Consider the following 18594-nt stretch of genomic DNA (forward strand, 5'->3'; position numbering starts at 1 on the left):
AGTGAGGAGTCAGGAGGAGTGAGGAGTCAGAAGGAGTGAGGAAGAGTCAGGAGGAGTGAGGAGGAGAGAGGAGTCAGGAGGAGTCAGGAGGAGCGAGGAGTCAGAAGGAGTGAGGAGGAGTCAGGAGAAGGGAGGAGTCAAGAGGAGTGAGGAGGAGAGAGGAGTCAGGAGGAGTCAGGAGGACCGAGGAGTCAGGAGGAGTCAGGAGGAGTCAGGAGGAATGAGGAGTCAGGAGGAGTGAGGAGGAGCAAACATCTCCAGTAGGTTTGTTTCATGGACAGCAGGAATCATTTCATCAGTGGCTCTAGTGAGTCCAGATTATCAGAATGAAACGATGCACCAGATGGAAACTTGTGCACGAAGCTGGGACTATTCTTAGGTTCTGTCTGTCAGAACCCGACCAGAACCGAGTGAAAACAAGCGAGGAACTCACCAGCTCAGCATCCGCTCTCAGAGGGAGACGCTCATGTCTTCGCCTGCAGACAAAAAAGGACAGAATGGAAGAAGAGACTTCTGGATCACAGAGGCTTTAAGGATGGACTTATTTGGCCAAAAACATCTAAAAACCGTCCAGAGAGGTTTACACGCATTCCTCCGACTCCTCCAGGAGGATTAAATACGACCCACGGAGGAGGCAGAGCTGTCCAGGGCTCTAAATCCTCCACGTACTACCACACCGTCTGACGTCTGTTTGCCTTTTCCGCTCTGGCTGTGGAAGTTTGAGTGTTGGGAGAATCGTTCCCGAGTGGAAGTTTGATGTTGGGAGAATCGTTCCCGAGTGGAAGTTTGAGTTTAGGTTTGTCAGTTTCTCAGCTGCATTACATCCATGTTAGAATGGAAGTTCTCCAGAAGTTCTCCAGAAGTTCCAGCTCCTGTGAGTCCTGCAGGATGAGAGGGGAGGCGCTCCAGAGACTTCTAAAAGGTTTGGCTTTTCGTTCTCTGGATTAATTCTCTTTTTTAACTGTTTTTATTGGGGGATTTATTGTATTTTAACACATTCTTTATTTATGTTTTATTTTATTGTGTTGTAATCTGTGTGAATCATCTAATAAGGACCAACAAACTCCCATGAAAAGTATCTATTGTATTATATTGTATTGTACTATACTGTACTTTACTGTACTGTATTGTCCTGTACTATACGATACTATACAGTACTGAACTATATTGTATTATATTGTATTGTATTGTGTTGTATTATATTGTGTTGTACTGTACTGTATTGTATTGTACTCTAAGATACTGTACTGTACTGTAGTGTACTCTAAGGTACTGTACTGTATTGTATTGTACTATAAAATACTATACTGTAGTGAACTGTATTTTATTGAACAGTACTGTACTGTACTAAACTGTACTCTATTATATTGTGATGTACTTCCCTGTACTGTAATGTATTTTACCATATTGTATTCTATTGTACTGTATTGTACTATAATGTATTGTTTTGTACTCTGCTGTACTGTAATTTATTGTACTATACTGTACTTTATTGTACTGTACTGTATTCTATTCTATTTTATAACTCGTGTTTTGTTGAGTTTATTTGAATAAATCTGATCCAGTGAAATGAAAATGATGTATTAGTTGTTTTGCGACATGTTTATGTATCGACATTCATGTTGTCATTTCAATATTGATCAATAGTTCTGCATATTAGAAACTTTAATAACATCATGCAGCCTTAATCCTATTCTGTTCTATTCTATTCTATTTTATTTTATTCCATTCTCAGTTCCAGTGTTCCGTCATAAAAACGATCATCGTTAGAATGAAAAACATCTGCAGTGGATCCGTTTGTTCAAACATTTCTAATTAAAAACAAACTTGAAAATGTGCCGATTTCAGGAGTTTAAAGCTCTATTGTTGATGATTTCTGGGCTCTACGTTCCAAATTAAAAATGAACCCGATTGACCTTTGGCCAAACTCAGATTTGGTTTTAAAACACGGAAGTACAAACCGTTTAGATCAATCATGAGGGAGAAGTTCTGGATTATATAACTCTGAGTTTTTATATACCGGAGTATGAAAGCGGGATTGGCCAGATCCTCACCGCTTTGACATTTCCCACCAAATGTCCTCCCACTGTGAACACATATGCTAAAAGTGCCTCCAAAAACTCCCGTTGAGCTCTTGAACGCACGCCAGAGAGAACGCAGCTCCAGATCCGTCTCAGTATCATTCGTGCTCTCGGGTTTACAGGTAAAAACTTTACTGTTAGTGATCGTGTAGCTGTAGTCTGGAATTATGGTTAAAGGTTAAGATTATAAAATACTCGTGTAAAATGTACAGATTTTGGATAAACTTGCTTTTCATCTCAGTAAAATTCTTTACATTTGGCTGAACTAAAGTAAGTTCACTGTATAAACAGACCTCGTAGGAATCAGTCAAAAATTCTTCATTTCATTTAAATAAACCAAAAAAAATTATACAATTTTAGAAAAATCCTAGTCACTAAAACTTGATTTAGTTTTTCAAAATAAGTTAATTTTGCCACAGAAATACATTTATTTCTCTTGTAAAACTGAAACTGAGACATTTTTTAGCATTTTTTCATCTTCATATCTTCATCAGTGAAACATCCTGTAACTTACAGCACAAACTCATCTCTGACACCGCCTCTATTTACTCTGGAATGACTACCCAGAATGCCTTGCAGCTCCCGCTTCTCATTGTGAAGTGATGTTTGGAAAGTCTCGTTTTACCTCCTGACTGAAGGGATTCACGTTTTACCGACACCTTCCTGATTCTCCAGATCAAAGTGATCCTTCTGGATTAACTTCATCTTCTAGGAGATCCTATACGGAGCGTTTCTTCACACCTCTGTGATCGTTCCTTTTGATATTTCTATTTTAAATAAATTAATATCATTTTTTATTGACTTAAGTTAGTTTAGAAGTAATACTACAAACATTTTCATAATTACGTTTATATTTGGTTTATTATTGCATCATAACCGACAAACAAAGCTAAACTCAACCAAAAGTAAAATAATTATTAGGTCATTTTCCATTTGTGGGATCAATAAAGTTTTATTCAATTCAATAAAAAATGTTTAGGTAAAAGTGTTTAAAGCCGGTGGGTAAAGTAACAAACATCTAAGTAAATCTATGGATTCTGCTTCCTGTACGGTTACAGTCAAAGTGCGGCGAGTCTCACGGTTGAATCCCACAGGTTTTTTTGGCAACAGTGGAGGACGGAAACAACGAAAATTCACACAAATGAATCATGAAAATGTTCTTATCCACAAATATTCAGTCTTCTATGTATTAATGACACAAATACTGTCATTTTTAATTTTTATTTTGGACGTTTTTGATGATTATTTTGAATATTTAATATGATTTAGTGTTTTTATTAATTTATCCATTTTAAATTACACTTTATTTATATATAACTTTTCCTGCTAGAGAGTGCTTTATATAAATAACTAAATAATAATAATAAACACAAAATAAATAGTTAAAAATAAAAGTCATTATAAAAACATACATTTTCTCACATTTGTAGCCTAAATATTTAGCTGTACGTACTTTTTCTGAATTTAATTTGTACGTTTGTATTTTTTAATACTTTAATTACTTCAAAACATAAAAATACTGCACAGTTGATCCGCTTTCCACATCGATCCGTTTGTCCTTTTTCTGCACCTTTTTCCAGTCTTTTGTGTTTTAAACCTCAATTTCTAGAGTTTGAAGATAAAAAAAAAAAACAGAAATCAAACTTCCTGTAACATTACTGAAGAAAAACCCGACTAATCTGGACTACAGTGAGTCGGATTAAGCAAAGCTTGCATTTTTAAATTTACAATCCCTTCATAAACACAATTGTTAACTCCTCCCACTGATCCCATTAAATAAACAACTTGTATTTACAAACAATAAAAGCCTAATTTAGAATTGTAAATAAAACAATTAACACGTTTTTTTATTGTGTAAATACACATTTAAGAGAAGTACAGCCTCTAAACTGAACTCTGTGGATGTTGGATATTTCTGACATGTTGGCAGCTCCATAGCTTTAGCCTCCCGCCGCTGGAAACATCAATAACCGGATTTGATGAAGTTCGCGCGCGGCCGCCGGCTCACATTCCGCACAAAGAAAGGCGCAAACGCACAAACGCGCACGTGAAAAGCCCGCATTTATCCGCAGAACGCGCGCTGGAAGCCGCTGGCGCTAGCTAGCGAATGCTACCGTCTCCTCCAGCTGTGTGTGCGCGGCCAGCCGGACGGAGGATGCGTGAGTCTGAGGGATGCGAGCGGGGTTCGGACGTTTCCGGAGCGCCGGTTCCTTACGTGATGTTGGAGCTGTGCGGAGCGCGCGGGTCCGGCGGCGGCGCGGGCGCGGGCTTCCTCTCCTCTGTCCCGGAGCGTCCCGGTGCTCCCGTTCCTCCCGTTCCTCCCGCTCCACTCGCCCTCCAGCGGAGAATGAGCGGCCCCGGAGCGCTTTGATCAGGAACCCCCCTCCTCCTCAGACGACCCCCCTCCCTCCCTCCCTCCCACGGCCTCCACCAACCTAAAGCCCCGTGCGCGTACGCGGTCGTCCTCGTGCGCGCACGGCCCTGCGTGTGCGTTCGGAGCGGTGCGCAAATGAGTGAATGAGTGCGCCTTGGGTTGACAGAGGAGTGAGTCATCCAGCAGGGCTCCGCGAGGCTCCTCCCCCTGAACAGCTGACTGCTGTGGCGTCCATGAAGACAAACACTGCCCCCCCCTCCTGTTTTTACAATATTTCTATTATTAGTGCTGCTCTTTTTGACTCATTCTGGATATTTTTATCTCTTTTTAGGAACAGTCTGCTATTTTAGAGCCTTTTCAATGTTTTGGAGACAAAGAAATGTGAGAAATCTGTTTCTAGGGTCATCACCGCAGAGAAGACGAACGTTTTCAGATGATCGTCTGGAAATGCTGCTGCTGTGTGAAAATGCTTTAAACTCCGGCAGTTTTTCACACACTTCTCCATCCTGAGTTTGCATTTCAACTCAAAATAAACACGACATAACTGTGTTCTTTACTAAAATCAGGATTCTTAAACAAATCGTATTTCATCCAAACCAGATTAAGGTTCGGTTTAGGATCAGGATTAAGGCTTTTTCCAAAAAAAGAGGGTTAAAAAAAACCCAAACGTGTCTATTCTGACTGGAAAAGTCTGCGGGTCCAGACCCAGTCTGCTTAGTCTGGACCAGAACTTTGTGTTTATTCCAGACCAAAGCTTGTAAACAAACCACATGACTAAAGATCTCTTTAATCATTGGTTAGGAATTATGGGAGCGGGGAAAAGCAACGAGAGAAAAAATATTGGAAGAAGAAATATTGTTTATACGGTCATAACTATGATTTGTAAATGTAAATGTTGCTCTTGAGTGAAAAATATAAGAAAATGCAAACAAATAATGTCTGTAGTTCTCACTTTTCCAAGGATTTCATCCTCACCTTTTCTCTAAACGATGTGTCAGAGTCAAGGTCCCGGGGGGCCGCAGCCCCTCAGGTCATTTTATATGATGTTATCTTGATCTGGTAACATATTGAAGCACATTCTTATTCCCAAATCGTTACATTTTGACATTTGGTTAAGGACTCCTGCATCAAAAATTAACGTTTTACCGAAATACAGCACACAGATTGGTCCTCGCCCATCCAGCAAAGCTTCAAAGTGGGCAGAAAATGTGGCCTCCAACGGGTTTGTCTGAGTTTCCGAGGTGGCCCCACCTGTGTGTGCCCACTTTGGCTTGAGTGGGTAGGCTTGCTACGTTTGCTAGCTGCCCGGGGGACCGCGTAGCGTGCTAGCTAGCTCCACTGCATCGAACCAGTGAGCTTGTCTGTAGCGAGCAGACCTGCTGTCCACGGAGCAGCTGTCTAGCGTAGCGAGGCAAACACAGCTGGGGCCACCACAGAAACGGTGGACAAACCCGACTGAGACCCCCATTTTTTTGCCCCCTTTTTAACCATATGGGGCCCACTTATCCTTGCTGGTTCAGGACGCGGATGGTACCGATACCCTAAACCTAACCCGGCACCCGACACCCGTGATTTCATGGGAACAGCCAGCACACCAACAAGTTGGGGACACCTAAAACATCAATTTTTGACCCAGAGGGTCCTTAACCAAACCTCAATATGTGCCAACCTGGGAGTGAGAATGTGTTTCAAACAGATGTTCTCCGATAATTTAAAGAAAACATCTAAATATGTGTTTTTAAACACTAAAGTCTCTCTGTGCTCATGGCTCCTTCGGGCTGCTCTTTCCCTGAAGCGCCTTCGTTCTGCAGGTTGGCGGCCTGAGGTCCTCCTGGACTCCCAGAGAGCGGACAGAGTGTCTCCGCCCTTCGTCCCGCTCCGCTGCGGGGTGTGGAGAAGGATTTGGCGCCGCCTTCTTGCTCCAGAGAGCCGGCGTAAAGCTGATCGACTCATCGCTCACTCACTGCGACTTTCTGTCCATATAGGAGTCCTCACACGTTTCCATGATTCCATTCTTAGTTTTTACTCGAATTATATCAAAAATTACATAATTATGTTTTTGACTTATGTACCACAATTTGGCAGGATGTAACAAATATAAAAACTCCCAAAAGAAAACAAAAATCTAAATCAGTTTGAATCTTTAGGAGTTGAAATCTGATCCTTTTGTTGTCATAAACGCATCAAATTTCATCCAAACCAGATTAAGTTTCCATTTTAGGATCAGGATTAGGGCTGGATTAGCTTCCAGTGGGGCAAAAGGAGGCTCCTGGGAATGAATTTAGGGTAAAAACAGAGACGTATCTCCGAGACTCCAAGTGTCTATTTATGTGTGATGGCTTAGTGTACTTGCCAAGTATCTCCCCGTGGTCGTCTCCTCTTCTGCCGCCCGGCGTGCCTCATTAAAGCCCGTTAACGACTCCTCCTCTCATCTCCTCTGGCAGATGGACAGACGCGGCGATAATATCCCAGAGTTTGGAGGGCCGTCGCTGTTTACATAACCCAGAGAATCTGATTAAAAACACTCGTTCCTTCTACATTTGGGGGTTAATTAGCTTCTGGTTGACCGGGCGGGTTTGAACCCACGTTGGGGGTCCTTCAGAGAAGGACAAAGCGGCACATCAGCGGCGGTAACGCCCCCTGAGGAGGAAGTGCAGGCGTGGAAGGGCCCGGACGCGCGGCGCATCAGCCCAGTTTCTTTTGAGTTTTGCAGCAGATTAATATATTCCGAATGCAAACACAGCCTCCAGGCGCGGCTAAATTTAAACGGCATGCATGAAAAGTAACAGCTAGCGAAAACAGACAGATCCACTCCCCAAACGTGAAGGTTCTCCATCACTTTGTCAGCGTACGGCTCATGGAACGGCTTTATGAGCAGAATACAGTTTAAACACAAACCTATGACCTTTAAAAACCTTTTAACTGTCAGTAAGGGGATCAGACGACTGTTTTCACGAGATCCGACACACAAAACACGTTCAAAGAGGCAGAAATAAATGAGAAAAAACACAAAGACTCACGTCTCCACTCCAAGTACAACAATGGCCACATTTATTTCAAAGTACACGTTCCCTCCACACTGTGTACTCCTCTCAGCTTTACATACATTTACAGTTCCAGGTACACACTCTTCAGACTGGTCAAGTCTTCCCTCGCTCGGGCATTACAAGCATCTCTCAGTAGTGGTTCTGCAATAGAAGTGCACACATGGATCTGATACCAGACGACTTGGTGGAGCACATGAACAACAGCAGTGCTGCGATTTACACATTCAACATCAAACATGGCCGAGCCTCTCGAAGGCACGAGACTCTCACAGCATCGTTTTGACTGTTCTGACAAGCAGTCCTCTTGAAAGAGAATAGTTCTGTATGATTTCACATGCTCTTTGAGGGGGGGGGCACTGGACAGGCAGGAAGTCTCAATGTATGACTGAGGCTTTGTTTCCACGGAGCGCTTCGGCCCGGATTCCTCTCCAAGTCGGAGTATTTCAGGGTGTCTGAAAGAAGATTGTGACTTTCAAAAGTAGCTCCGCCCTAACCGGTCCGGTCCATTTTTCTATGGACCTACAACCAACGGGGGCCCAATAATCGGTCCATTTTGGAATGGAAACGCTCAAAATGTTGGACCGTAGCCCTCAGTGGAAACGAGGCTTTAAAGTCCCACTCCGGGTGTCTCCTGATCCACTCTCAAGAGGTCGTTTCAGTGGTCTTCAGTTATGTTCACACCGATTTCAGACAACATCAGAAAACGAGTGTTGATGTCCATGACATAGTCTCTGCAGAGCGGCAGGAGTCCCTTAGAAGTTCACCTCTGATGCTACGTTCACACCGGGCTTTGAATGCACGTTTATACGTTCACGCCAGACGTGCACCTACAGTGGAAGAGCTTTGGACCGGTTCAGATCTGGTGAATCTGGCTCCAGGCTTGTTCTTCCACAGCTCTATTCCCGTAAAGGAAAGACTTCCTGTCACACATTTCTGGCTGAAAAAACAAACCGCTGTTTTCAATTTCTCCTCCATAATCAATGTTCGTACGTTTGGTACTTCTGTAAAATACCGTCCCTACATCATTATTAAATCTGGGTCCCTCACTGGTCAAAGTTCCATCTAATTGGATTTGGAGCGCGGCTTCAATGGCTGAACTTATAGTTCATGAAGACCCAAAACAGTTGAATAAACTTGTGTAGCTATGAGTGAACACGTAAACCAGGGAGTCTTACACAGAGAAGCAAGAATCACGTATTTAGGGGATTTTACGTAGACATTTTTGTATGTGGAGACAGAAAACAACGTCAAAAGTTGCGTAGCTGCGTGTAAACACGTAAACGCTAGAGCTGGGTATTGATTAGAATTTCCAGAAATGATTTGATCCACAACAGCGATTCAATTCTGATTGATTTTTATTCTTTTGATCCTTCAATTCAATTTTGAGTTTACACATTTAGACACATGTTTTGAAAAACATAAATAATCTACTATATGTTTTATACATATTTATATCAATCTGTTCACATCCTGTAAATGTATCAGTGAAATAATGAGATTGTTAATATCATCCAGAGTTACAGTGATTCTCTAAGGAGAAGTTCTAACTAAAATCTTCAGATCATTAACATGGTAAACATTGTTCTGCTTCTCCTGGAGGACGTTTCAGTTTGGCCACTAGGTGGAGATCATGCTATAGTATTACACCTTATTCCAGAAGAAGACATTATGAGGAAAAATTGTGTTTTAGACCACAAATCGTTACTTCAAAAAATATTTCCTTAAGAATTTAGAAAATTCATTTCTGTGAGTAAATAAAGATGTTCAGGCCAACCGTTAGCATTAGCCGTCCTATGGAAATTCCATTAAGCGTTAGCATCAAGCTAGCAGGCTTTATGTGCTAAAACGATTTATATTTGTATGAATCGATTATTGATCTGTTAGGTGATTCAAATCGATTAATCGATTTTATCAACCCAGTCCTAGTAAACACGAGAGTTTTGAGCACAGAAACAAGAATCGCACATTTAGGCGAGTTTGTTGTGCGTGGAGCCCAAAAACTTGGGTAGCTATACGTCAACAAGTACATGTGAGACCCAGAAGTGAGATAACCCGCAGTTAGCCAAGAGTACGTAAACTAATTTTTATGTGCAACCCTAAAACAGTCGTAAAAACTTGGGTAGTTACGCCTGAACACGTAAACGCTAAAGTTTTCAACGCAGAAGCAACAAACACGCATTTAAGCAAGTTTACATTGATTGTTTTTGTACGTGAAGTATGAAATAGTGGTAAAAATGTGCGGAGCTATGGTCAACACGTAACTGTGTGTATTTTGACCGCAGAAACAAGAAACACGCATTTAGGCGGATTTACATCCATTTTGTAGGTGGAGACAGGAAGTAGTCGTCAAAACTTGCGTAGTTATGCTTGAACACATAAACGCATAAACGCAGGAAAACTTATATTGACTTTTTGTACGTGGAGGCCAAAAACAGTCCTTAAAAACTTTTCTAGCAACGTGAGAAAACATAAACTTGAGTTTTGAACGTAGAAGCAAAAAAATAATTTAAGTTTACTAGACCTTTTTGCACACGGAGCCCAATGACAGTGTAAATCTATGCGTGAACTGTAAATACGAGAATCTTGGATGCAGAAGCAGGAAACACGTAATTGGGTAAGCTTATATTGATTGTTTGTACGTGGAGACAGAAACAGTCGTAAAAACTGTTTTTTTTTCATAAACTCGCAATTATCCACGTTTCCGTTGACCTTTCATTTGATGTGGCGGCCTGAATGTGCATTGCCGAGAACAGTGTGAACGTAGCTTGAGCTGTGGCCTTTGTATAACTCCACCCCCTTTCACTATTGATGAGAGCTCTCTGTTTACATGCTCTCGCGCTAGCCGAATAACGTTACCAGTGCAACAAAAATGGCGAGCAGACGAGGGAAACCAAGACATCCACGAATCTAGATGTCTACAAGTGGATGCATCGGAATGGGGCGGAGCCTGAAGCTGTTAGCATATTTTCAATGTCACAAATACGATCTTTTTCAAACGACACAACTAATTTTAAAAAAGAAATACTCAGAATTGCAAACTTAAGCGTAGTTTTCTTTACCTCATCGGTACAGAAAGTGGGAGTGGTTAGAGGAGGAGGAGGTCCAGCCAAACGCCGGCGTAAACTCAACAAAAGAATCCCTCTGTAAATTCTGAGAGGTGAGCGCGTGGGCTGAAGTGTCAGGTTGCTCCTGAATGCACCTGTGGGTACACAAGGGAACGGCTACCTGTAAACCACAACAGGATCTGCTCGTGTTTGAACGTCCTGGATGGACTGTTTGAGTTCTGGAGGGCAAACGAGCAGCGACAGAAACACAAACATCCCTCAGTCCTGTTCAGTGAGCCACAATGTCAACGGTTGAGCAGGTACAGTCACAGCGCACTCAGGAGTGATGACTATTTACAGGGATTATTATTAACATGTCTGCTACACACCTACTGTAACGGTTACAGTTCAGATACATGCAGACGCTGTACAGCACGATTCCCTTTGCTCCCGCTGGGACAGAACTGCTCACAAATGATGCAAACTTGTTAAAAATCAACATCCCATGTATAACTAAACTGTGTTAAAGTGGATCCAAATATTTAGCAGCAACACGTAGGATTAACTCTGTGAGAACCAGAAAGCAAACCAAAGTCATGACGGTCAGTGCAACACGAGGACTGTAACCATGGAGGCTGGGCGGGGTCAGCCGGTCTGCACAGTGAAGCGGCGGACTGAAGATTGGACAATCAAAAAGTCTTGGCACGCCACATCTCCCTACAACGTCCCGATGACGGAGAAATGAAAAGAAACTAATCTCTGTGCAAAAGTTCAAGTAAAAGTCTTTTCCTGCAAGTAGTTAGTGTTGTACCACCTCCTGTGGCCGTACCAAAAGAGACAACAACGTACATACAAACGCACAAAAAGGTTATTTACAACAAACGCTTCTCACGCAGAGAGGCCCTCTACTCACCAACTGTCCCCTAATCCTCCCATCGCTTACAATGTGAGGGAGTTTCATCCTCGATTTTGAAATAAAGTCACAGAGTGGAGCAAAGGGGTCCTAAAGGGCCGTGTCGTAGACATGTTCCGACGAGCCCTCCTCCGTGTCGTCCTCGGACTGCGACGCCTTGTGGTTGAGTTTCTCGGAGGTGGAGGAGGACACGAGGACTCCGTGGATGAGGTCGCCGCTCTGTTTGGCCTTGCTGCCGTCCTGGACGAACTCTTGGATCTCAACGGGTAGCCGGCGAAACTTGTCCTGGTACTCCTGGTCCAGATCGCTCTGCAACTGAGGAGAGAGACCGGGTCAGCGGAGAGAGAAAGGATCCGCGATCCCGACCGGTACTAGTGAACGCACGCCGGACATGAAGACATCACGGAGTTCAGGGCCGCCGCCGACTCAGAAACTGTTTTCTGGGAGGCAAAGACGCCCAAGTGATTACAGATGACAAGATTGGATTCATTCCATTGTGATCCAATAATTGCTGGAATGCAAATCCCTGTTTAACTACTGAGCCGGCCCCCCAGGGAGGGCGGTAATTAGAAGAAAAGCTGCTAAGACGAAGAGTGTCAGAGTCCCTCAGCTCACGTCAGCGTTCGGGGATCGGAAACACCTGTGAGTTCAGATGGAGTTTCACCTGAGAGTTTCACCTCCAACCACATGCAGGTTTTTGTGTCTGCTCAGGTGTTCATGAAGCTGTGTGGGTGTGGTGGAGGTCCTCAGCATCGTTTGCTTCTCCTTTAAGAGATGTCTGATCGGAGATTAAGAAAACTTAAAGTATTTGCTTCACAGAAACTTCATCCATAGCAAGGATGCTAATGATGCTAATGATGCTAATGATGCTAATGATGCTAATGATGCTAATGATGCTGCAGCTTCTATTAGCTCTGATTCTGTAGTATCCAATAGTGAAGAATGTGTTCCTAATAAAACTGCAAAAACACAAAATCCACCACAAAAACACTTAATCAGAACAAATAATATCTATTCAGACAATAACATCTCATTTTATTCAATATCTATTTAAAGTCTCTGAAGAAAAACATGTTCTTGTTGCATTTTTCTGACGATGCAGAACAAATATAAAGAAAATTAAGATTAAAGTTACATTTCTATTTTTTCATTCAGACAAAAAAAACATAATTGAAAAAAAAACTTAATTGAGTTTAACTCTCTGGTCTGAGCTCCCAGTACCTGGGAGGGGAAGTGGGGGCGGGGTTGCTCTGTGAACGACCTCTTCTGCTCTGCAGAAACTATGTCCTAGAAAACCACACAGGTATTTTGATCTTTGATAAAAATCTAAGTTAAACGACTTCTGGGAACACTTTGAAGATAAATTCAAATATGATCGGAGCGGCACTTAAAAAAACAAGTGATTCTTTTTTACATTTTTTTAATGGAATGTTTTTATTTGTCTTAAAACGCTGAACAAATAAATTTAAGTTTAAAAGTAAATACACATATAATTTATCTTACAATGTGTAATTCTAGTCTTACTTGAGGATGATTTAAGGCTTAGAAATAAAGATAAGTGGATTTAGTTCTTCAAATTCTCTTTTTTGGGCAAAAATACAATTATTTTAAGAAGGAATATTTCAACGTCCCAGAATAATACACCAAAATATTAGTTATATTCCAAATGAATTATTTTTTTTTAAATTTGGAGAATTTTTCTAACTTTATTTATTCCAATTTTTTTTGTTTTTATTTGAACACTTTGAAAAAACTGTCAAATTAACCTTAAAGCTCACGAAAAAAATGTACATTACAACTTATTTTCACCAAACAAATTCTATCTGGCAATTTTTTTTCGCATATAACAAAGTTTAACATTTTGTATTCTATATTTTTTAACTTGTTTAAACAAAGACATTTTTCCCATTGTGATAAACGGGAGAAGCAAGTTACATAATCCTACGAAATATTTGTAAAAATCTATTCAACTTCACAGGCGAGCTGCCTTTTCTCCATATCTGTTGAATATTTCTAAAAATGTTCCAAAGTGAAGCAGCAGGACGATGGAGGCGACTGACGCAGCTCCTGCTCCCGACGGGATGAAGCGGATTCCCTGATGCTGCAGCAGCAGCTCAAACCCCCACCCAGCTCCGCGTCAAGGTCACCTTCTCTGAAACGCCGCCTCCTTCCTCCGTCTCACTCTCTCTGGGGGTCCCACACAACGGCCATCCTTCACATCAAAAGCAGATGTCTAAAGATGCACCGCGGCGGGCTCCGCCCCCCGCTCCGCTCCACTCTGCGTGCGACCTACTTAAGGACGGGACGCACCTTTTGTGCGCCTGCCTGCGTTTGCTTTCACCTGGCTCACGGAGGCATAAACAGCCAGTGATTAAAGCTGACATCTTTCATCTCCTCTGATGCCACGCTGGCTCCTAAAGCTGCCGCCGTCTGAGGGGCGCCAGGCTCCTCCCACAGCAAATCCATGTGCTATCTTTGTAATCAGCGAATCTGGAGGGCTGCGGAGTCGGGATGCCGAGCGGAGACAATAGTTTGCTTCAGCAGAAGGACGGCTGTAGGAATCAAGATTCTCAGAGGAGGATGGAGATGCAGGAGGAGTCGAGAAGTTACAGCTGCCTCATTTTAGGAACTTCGTTCTGTCAGGAGACTGAATTGAAAACGTATTTGTTATGCAGAAACTAGACTTTTTATGCAAGAACAGAGTTTATAAACAGAAAAAGACGTTTTTTTTAAAGCTTTCATGGTGGAATGTTGATGAAAATAAGAAGGAAAGTTTGTAATAACTCAAAAAATTTGACTAAAAGCATCTTCACAATAGAAGATTTCATTCAAATTTAAAACAGATTTTTTAATTGTCATGTATGGCGGTGGAACTATCATATTAGGGATTGTGTTACACAGTGGGTCATTTCATCACAAGAGAGAACAGATTAAATGAAATCCTGGAAGAGCTTCTGTGACAAAAGTTGCTGTAATGATCGGTATTAATAAATAATGAAAGCAGCAAGCGGTGGTGCATGGCGGCAGATGCCGCCCACCTCTCCCTTTTTATCCCGTTTTGACCCCCCCAACTGGGTGAGCAGCTGCTACATGACCCCTTCTGCCCCTGCAACCCTGATCAGATCGGAAAAAAATCAGGAAAAAACACATTTTTCAAAATGGCGGCCTCTCTGTTGGTTTTATCTCCATAGCAACCATCTTATTTTTTGGTCTCCCAGATGTGACAAACAAGTCTGTGTCATTTTGAGAAGAATCGGCAAAAGTAAATTTTTCGATTTCCTTGGAAACGGAGGTTTTTTGTTGACCACGCCCACATTCCTAATATATTCATATTGTATGTTATATTGTTTCGTTCAGCTTGAACCAATGATTCATGTTTTCACAATTTTTTGGTAATAAATGTGTGAGCAACTGGGGAAGAGCCACTTTTGCAAGCTAGCCACGCTAACGTCGTTTAAATGCTAAAATATCAAAACCAACATTTTTTTCCAAGTAGCTTCCCAGTGATGCTCGAGCAGTTAGGAGGTGAAAGACTGAATTCAATAGGATGAGTTTAAATTTGTAGACGGTGATTTTTTAAATTTTTTTTTTTTGCTTGTTTGTTTTGGAAATTCAAGATGGCGGCTTCTTCCCAAGATCAAGGTCATGAAACGGACTAAATCCAAACCACATACATGTATGTTTTTACTTTATAAAAGCCTGTTGAAAAAACTGTCAAAAATATGGCAGAAATGCAACTTTAACTTGTTTGTTCTATTTCTCTTTGGACGAGTTTCCAGATCTGTGTCTGTAAGCAAACTGTCAGCACATCTCCTCCACACACGGAAAGAAAAAAAAAACGTGCCTAACAAAACACACACACATTTCTGCCTTTCTGAAAATACATCACTCGGTGACCTTCTTCACCAGCTGTCCTCGTTTTGAGGATCTGTCGAGGGAAGCACCGAGAGCCTCCAAAGAGCCACATTCATTTAGCTCTGAGCTGTGACATGAGGCCTTCTGCAGTTTCCCCGAACCTCCTGGTCTGCCGAACATTTATTTTACAGTCCTGACTTTAGCTTTATGCCATCTCCCTACTAAAGTCTCACTGTGCGGCTTATTAACCGTGTGTATCCTGAACTACCGTCCAAACACGGCCCAATTAGGCTGACCCGGTTCTGGGAAAAGGTCGGCGACTGTGACCTTGTCAGCAATGAAGGCTTTTAGGAGAAAAACGTACTTGGATGTGCTTTTCATTGGTGGGGGGGCGGAGCATCAAAACCAGCACTTCATCTAAATGTATCTGTTATAAGTATAGAAATCGAGGGGGAAAAAATGAACCAGTATGGCTCTTCACCGCCCCTCACTCACCTCATCTGCCCCTCCCACCCAGTCATTAAAAAAACACATTTTTCAAAATGGCGGCTTCTCTGTTTGTTTTCTCTCCTTAGCAACCATTTTACTTTTTTATCGCCTTGACATGACGGACAGTTTGATGTCACTTTTACAAAAATCTGCAAAAGTACATTTTCTGATTTCCTTAGCAACAGAGGTTTTTTCTTAACCACGCCCACATTTCAAACATTTTCATATCAAATGCCATATCATTTCAATCGGCATGAGACAAGGATTCATGTATCACATTTTCAAAATATTTCAGTGAAAAATATGCGAGCAACAAGGGAACGCTACTTTTGCTAGCTCGCCACGCTAACGCCGCTCAAAATCTATAAACTTTAAAACCAATTTTTTTTTTCCCAACTAGCTTCCCAATGATGCTCGAGGAGTTTGGAGGTGATAGACTAGAATCCCTACGAGGAGTTTCCATTTGTAGAAGGGAGTAAAGGTGATGTTTTTTTTTTTTAAATTCAAGATGGCGTCTCTTCCCGAGGTCAAAGGTCAACAAAATTTTGGTTGTGAGTGAAAACTTATTAAGGTCGTGTGCGTGCTAGATTTCATGAAGATCGCTGGAACAAAAGGTTTCTTTTCCCATTTTGTGGCAAAATGTAAAAACTGCTAAATTTCACATTTTGACACAAAATGGCGGCTTTTCTATCAGTTTTCTCTCCTTAGCAACTATTTTATTTTTTGGTCGCCTAGAAGTGAGGAACAGATCTAGGTGGTTTTTGGAAAAATCGGTAAAAGTAAATTTTTTTATTTCCTTGGCAACGGAGGTTTTTTGATAGCCACGCCCACATTTCTAACATAGTCATATCAGATGTTATATTATTTCAATCAGCATGAGACGAGGATTCATCTTATATATTTTTGCAATATTTCAATAAAAAATGTGCGAGCAACAAGGGAACGCTACTTTTGCTAGCTCGCAACTCTAATGCAGCTCAAAATCAACAAACTTTAAAAAAATTTTTTTTCCCAAGAAGCTTTGCAATGATGCTGGAGGAATTACGAGCCAACAGACTAAAATTAAGATTACATTTGTAGAAGGGCCTAAAAGCGAAGCTCTTTTTAATTCAAGATGGCGGTTCTTTCCGAGGTCAAAAGTCAATCAAATTTGGGCTGTAAACTTATCAAGGTGGCGGGAGTGCTAAATTTCATGAAGATCGCTGGAACAAAAGTTTCAAGATACATTTTTGCCAAATGTTCCCATTTTGACACAAAATGGGAGGTCCTGTGACCATCCCATAATAATTTCAAAATGGATATCCCGACACGTGGGTTTTGTTTAAAATATTTTTTGAGCCCTAGAAGAGATTTTAATTTTGTTCATTTTTTAAAAAGTGATGTCATCTGTTTTTAGGTTGAGGTTTAATTCACTATTTCCAAAATTATTTTATTACCTTCAAAGGAAAGAAAAGGAACTAAATCTGAATGTTTAGAGATTCAAACCAGAAATGAACAAATGTGTTTGTTTGTGTTCATAAAATCAAAGCTTCCTAACATTTTGACATACTTAGCTCTTCCATAAGCGTCTTTTTCACCTTAAAGTCGTCCTCTGAAGGATCATGAAAGAGCTCAGACTCCCAGCAGAAGCGAGGACAGGTCTCAGGGTCTTCCTCCGGCCTGGAGAGCCTCATTAGCACATGTGAGGACGCTCAGCGCTGATCTAAAACACCAGCCTTCCTCACAGAGCTCCGAGGACCCGAGCTGGTCGTACCTCCCAGTCTGTGTTTTTGTACTCGGTGTTCCCGGTGTGTGTTCCCGGTGTGAGTCTGTGCACACCAGTGCATTATTGATGTAATTGTGTCAGTAAGCAGTGATGCAAATTGAAGTCTGTGATGATGGAACATGGTGGCCGCCTCTCCAGCACCGGGGAAAACGTTAAGGTCACAGAGGAGTGGGTCCATCTTTTTTCTCCTCCCTGCCGCCTCGACCTCTATCCTCCGGATTTCGCCACGAGGACTCGGTTCCAAATTAACAGATTGCGGAGCGTCATGAAGGATAGAGCAGGATATGAGAGCTGGGGAGGGGTGGGAGGCGGGGGGATCTGAGTTTCCATGACGACCGCGCAGGACTCCTGCTTTGATGAGGGAAGGAGGATGTGTGTCTGTCGGAAGACACCGCCAGATCAAGCGGAGAACCTGCGTGCGCCCTACATCATAATCTCCGCCGCCGCACACCAACGCACCATGTTGTGAAACATATTGTCTCGTCAACAACAACAATAGAGACTTTCACAGCCAGAACAAGTGTGGAGAGGACGGTTGCTAGTGACGACACGAGCAGTCGGACTCTCCATCCACTGGGTTTTACACATCCTAGATCAAGAAGTAATTCATTAAAGTAAAGCTAGTGAAAGACCGTCAGGAACACAAAGGGATTACGATGTCGACCTGGAGACCATGTGACCTTAACACGAGGAAGAACGCTGTAATCCTGAGGTGTGTAGACACAGCTTTCCTGTTCACGCTGGGCTCTGCCGACTCCTGCGGCTTGTTTTGATTGGCTCATTAACAGGACGGTGACACCGAGGAGCACATCCTGAAATCCCGCCACGTCTGTCTGTGGTTCAGTCCAGCACATGCTCCCGACTTTGAGAGGAGCCTTAGTCCCAACTGTCCTGACGGGGATACGGCCAAAAAATGGTCAAACGCGCAAAACTCAAGGTCATAGACCAGTCAGTAGAGTCTGTAGAGACAAAATGTTCGCATACGTTTTTTCAACGGGTATGCTGCGGGCAACAAGTCGGGGTGAA

The 18594-nt window shown here is 42.2% G+C and overlaps 2 protein-coding genes across 5 annotated transcripts in view; both read right to left on the minus strand.

The window, feature by feature from the left end:
- LOC112158337 (1-phosphatidylinositol 4,5-bisphosphate phosphodiesterase beta-4) overlaps positions 1-4471 on the minus strand; it is a gene marked incomplete in the record, with an annotated part of 71632 nt that extends 67161 nt beyond the window's left edge. The window contains 2 exon segments of the mRNA XM_024291638.2: positions 434-476; positions 4297-4471.
- Positions 4472-6852: 2381 nt separating this feature from the next.
- Positions 6853-18594, minus strand: part of LOC112158335 (1-phosphatidylinositol 4,5-bisphosphate phosphodiesterase beta-1) — a 123393-nt gene continuing 111651 nt past the window's right edge. For 2 of the 4 annotated variants that reach the window (XM_024291634.2, XM_024291635.2), the window contains exon 33: positions 9912-11774. In XM_024291634.2, the coding sequence (XP_024147402.1) occupies positions 11550-11774 (225 nt within the window). In that variant the 3' untranslated portion in view covers positions 9912-11549. Of the gene's footprint in view, positions 6945-9911; positions 11775-18594 lie in introns of those variants that run through there. The other 2 variants (XM_036210630.1, XM_024291636.2) reach the window with 2 other exon arrangements.

Source organism: Oryzias melastigma, linkage group LG24, assembly GCF_002922805.2.
Source record: "Oryzias melastigma strain HK-1 linkage group LG24, ASM292280v2, whole genome shotgun sequence".
In the NCBI taxonomy this organism is placed as follows: Eukaryota; Metazoa; Chordata; class Actinopteri; order Beloniformes; family Adrianichthyidae; genus Oryzias; species Oryzias melastigma.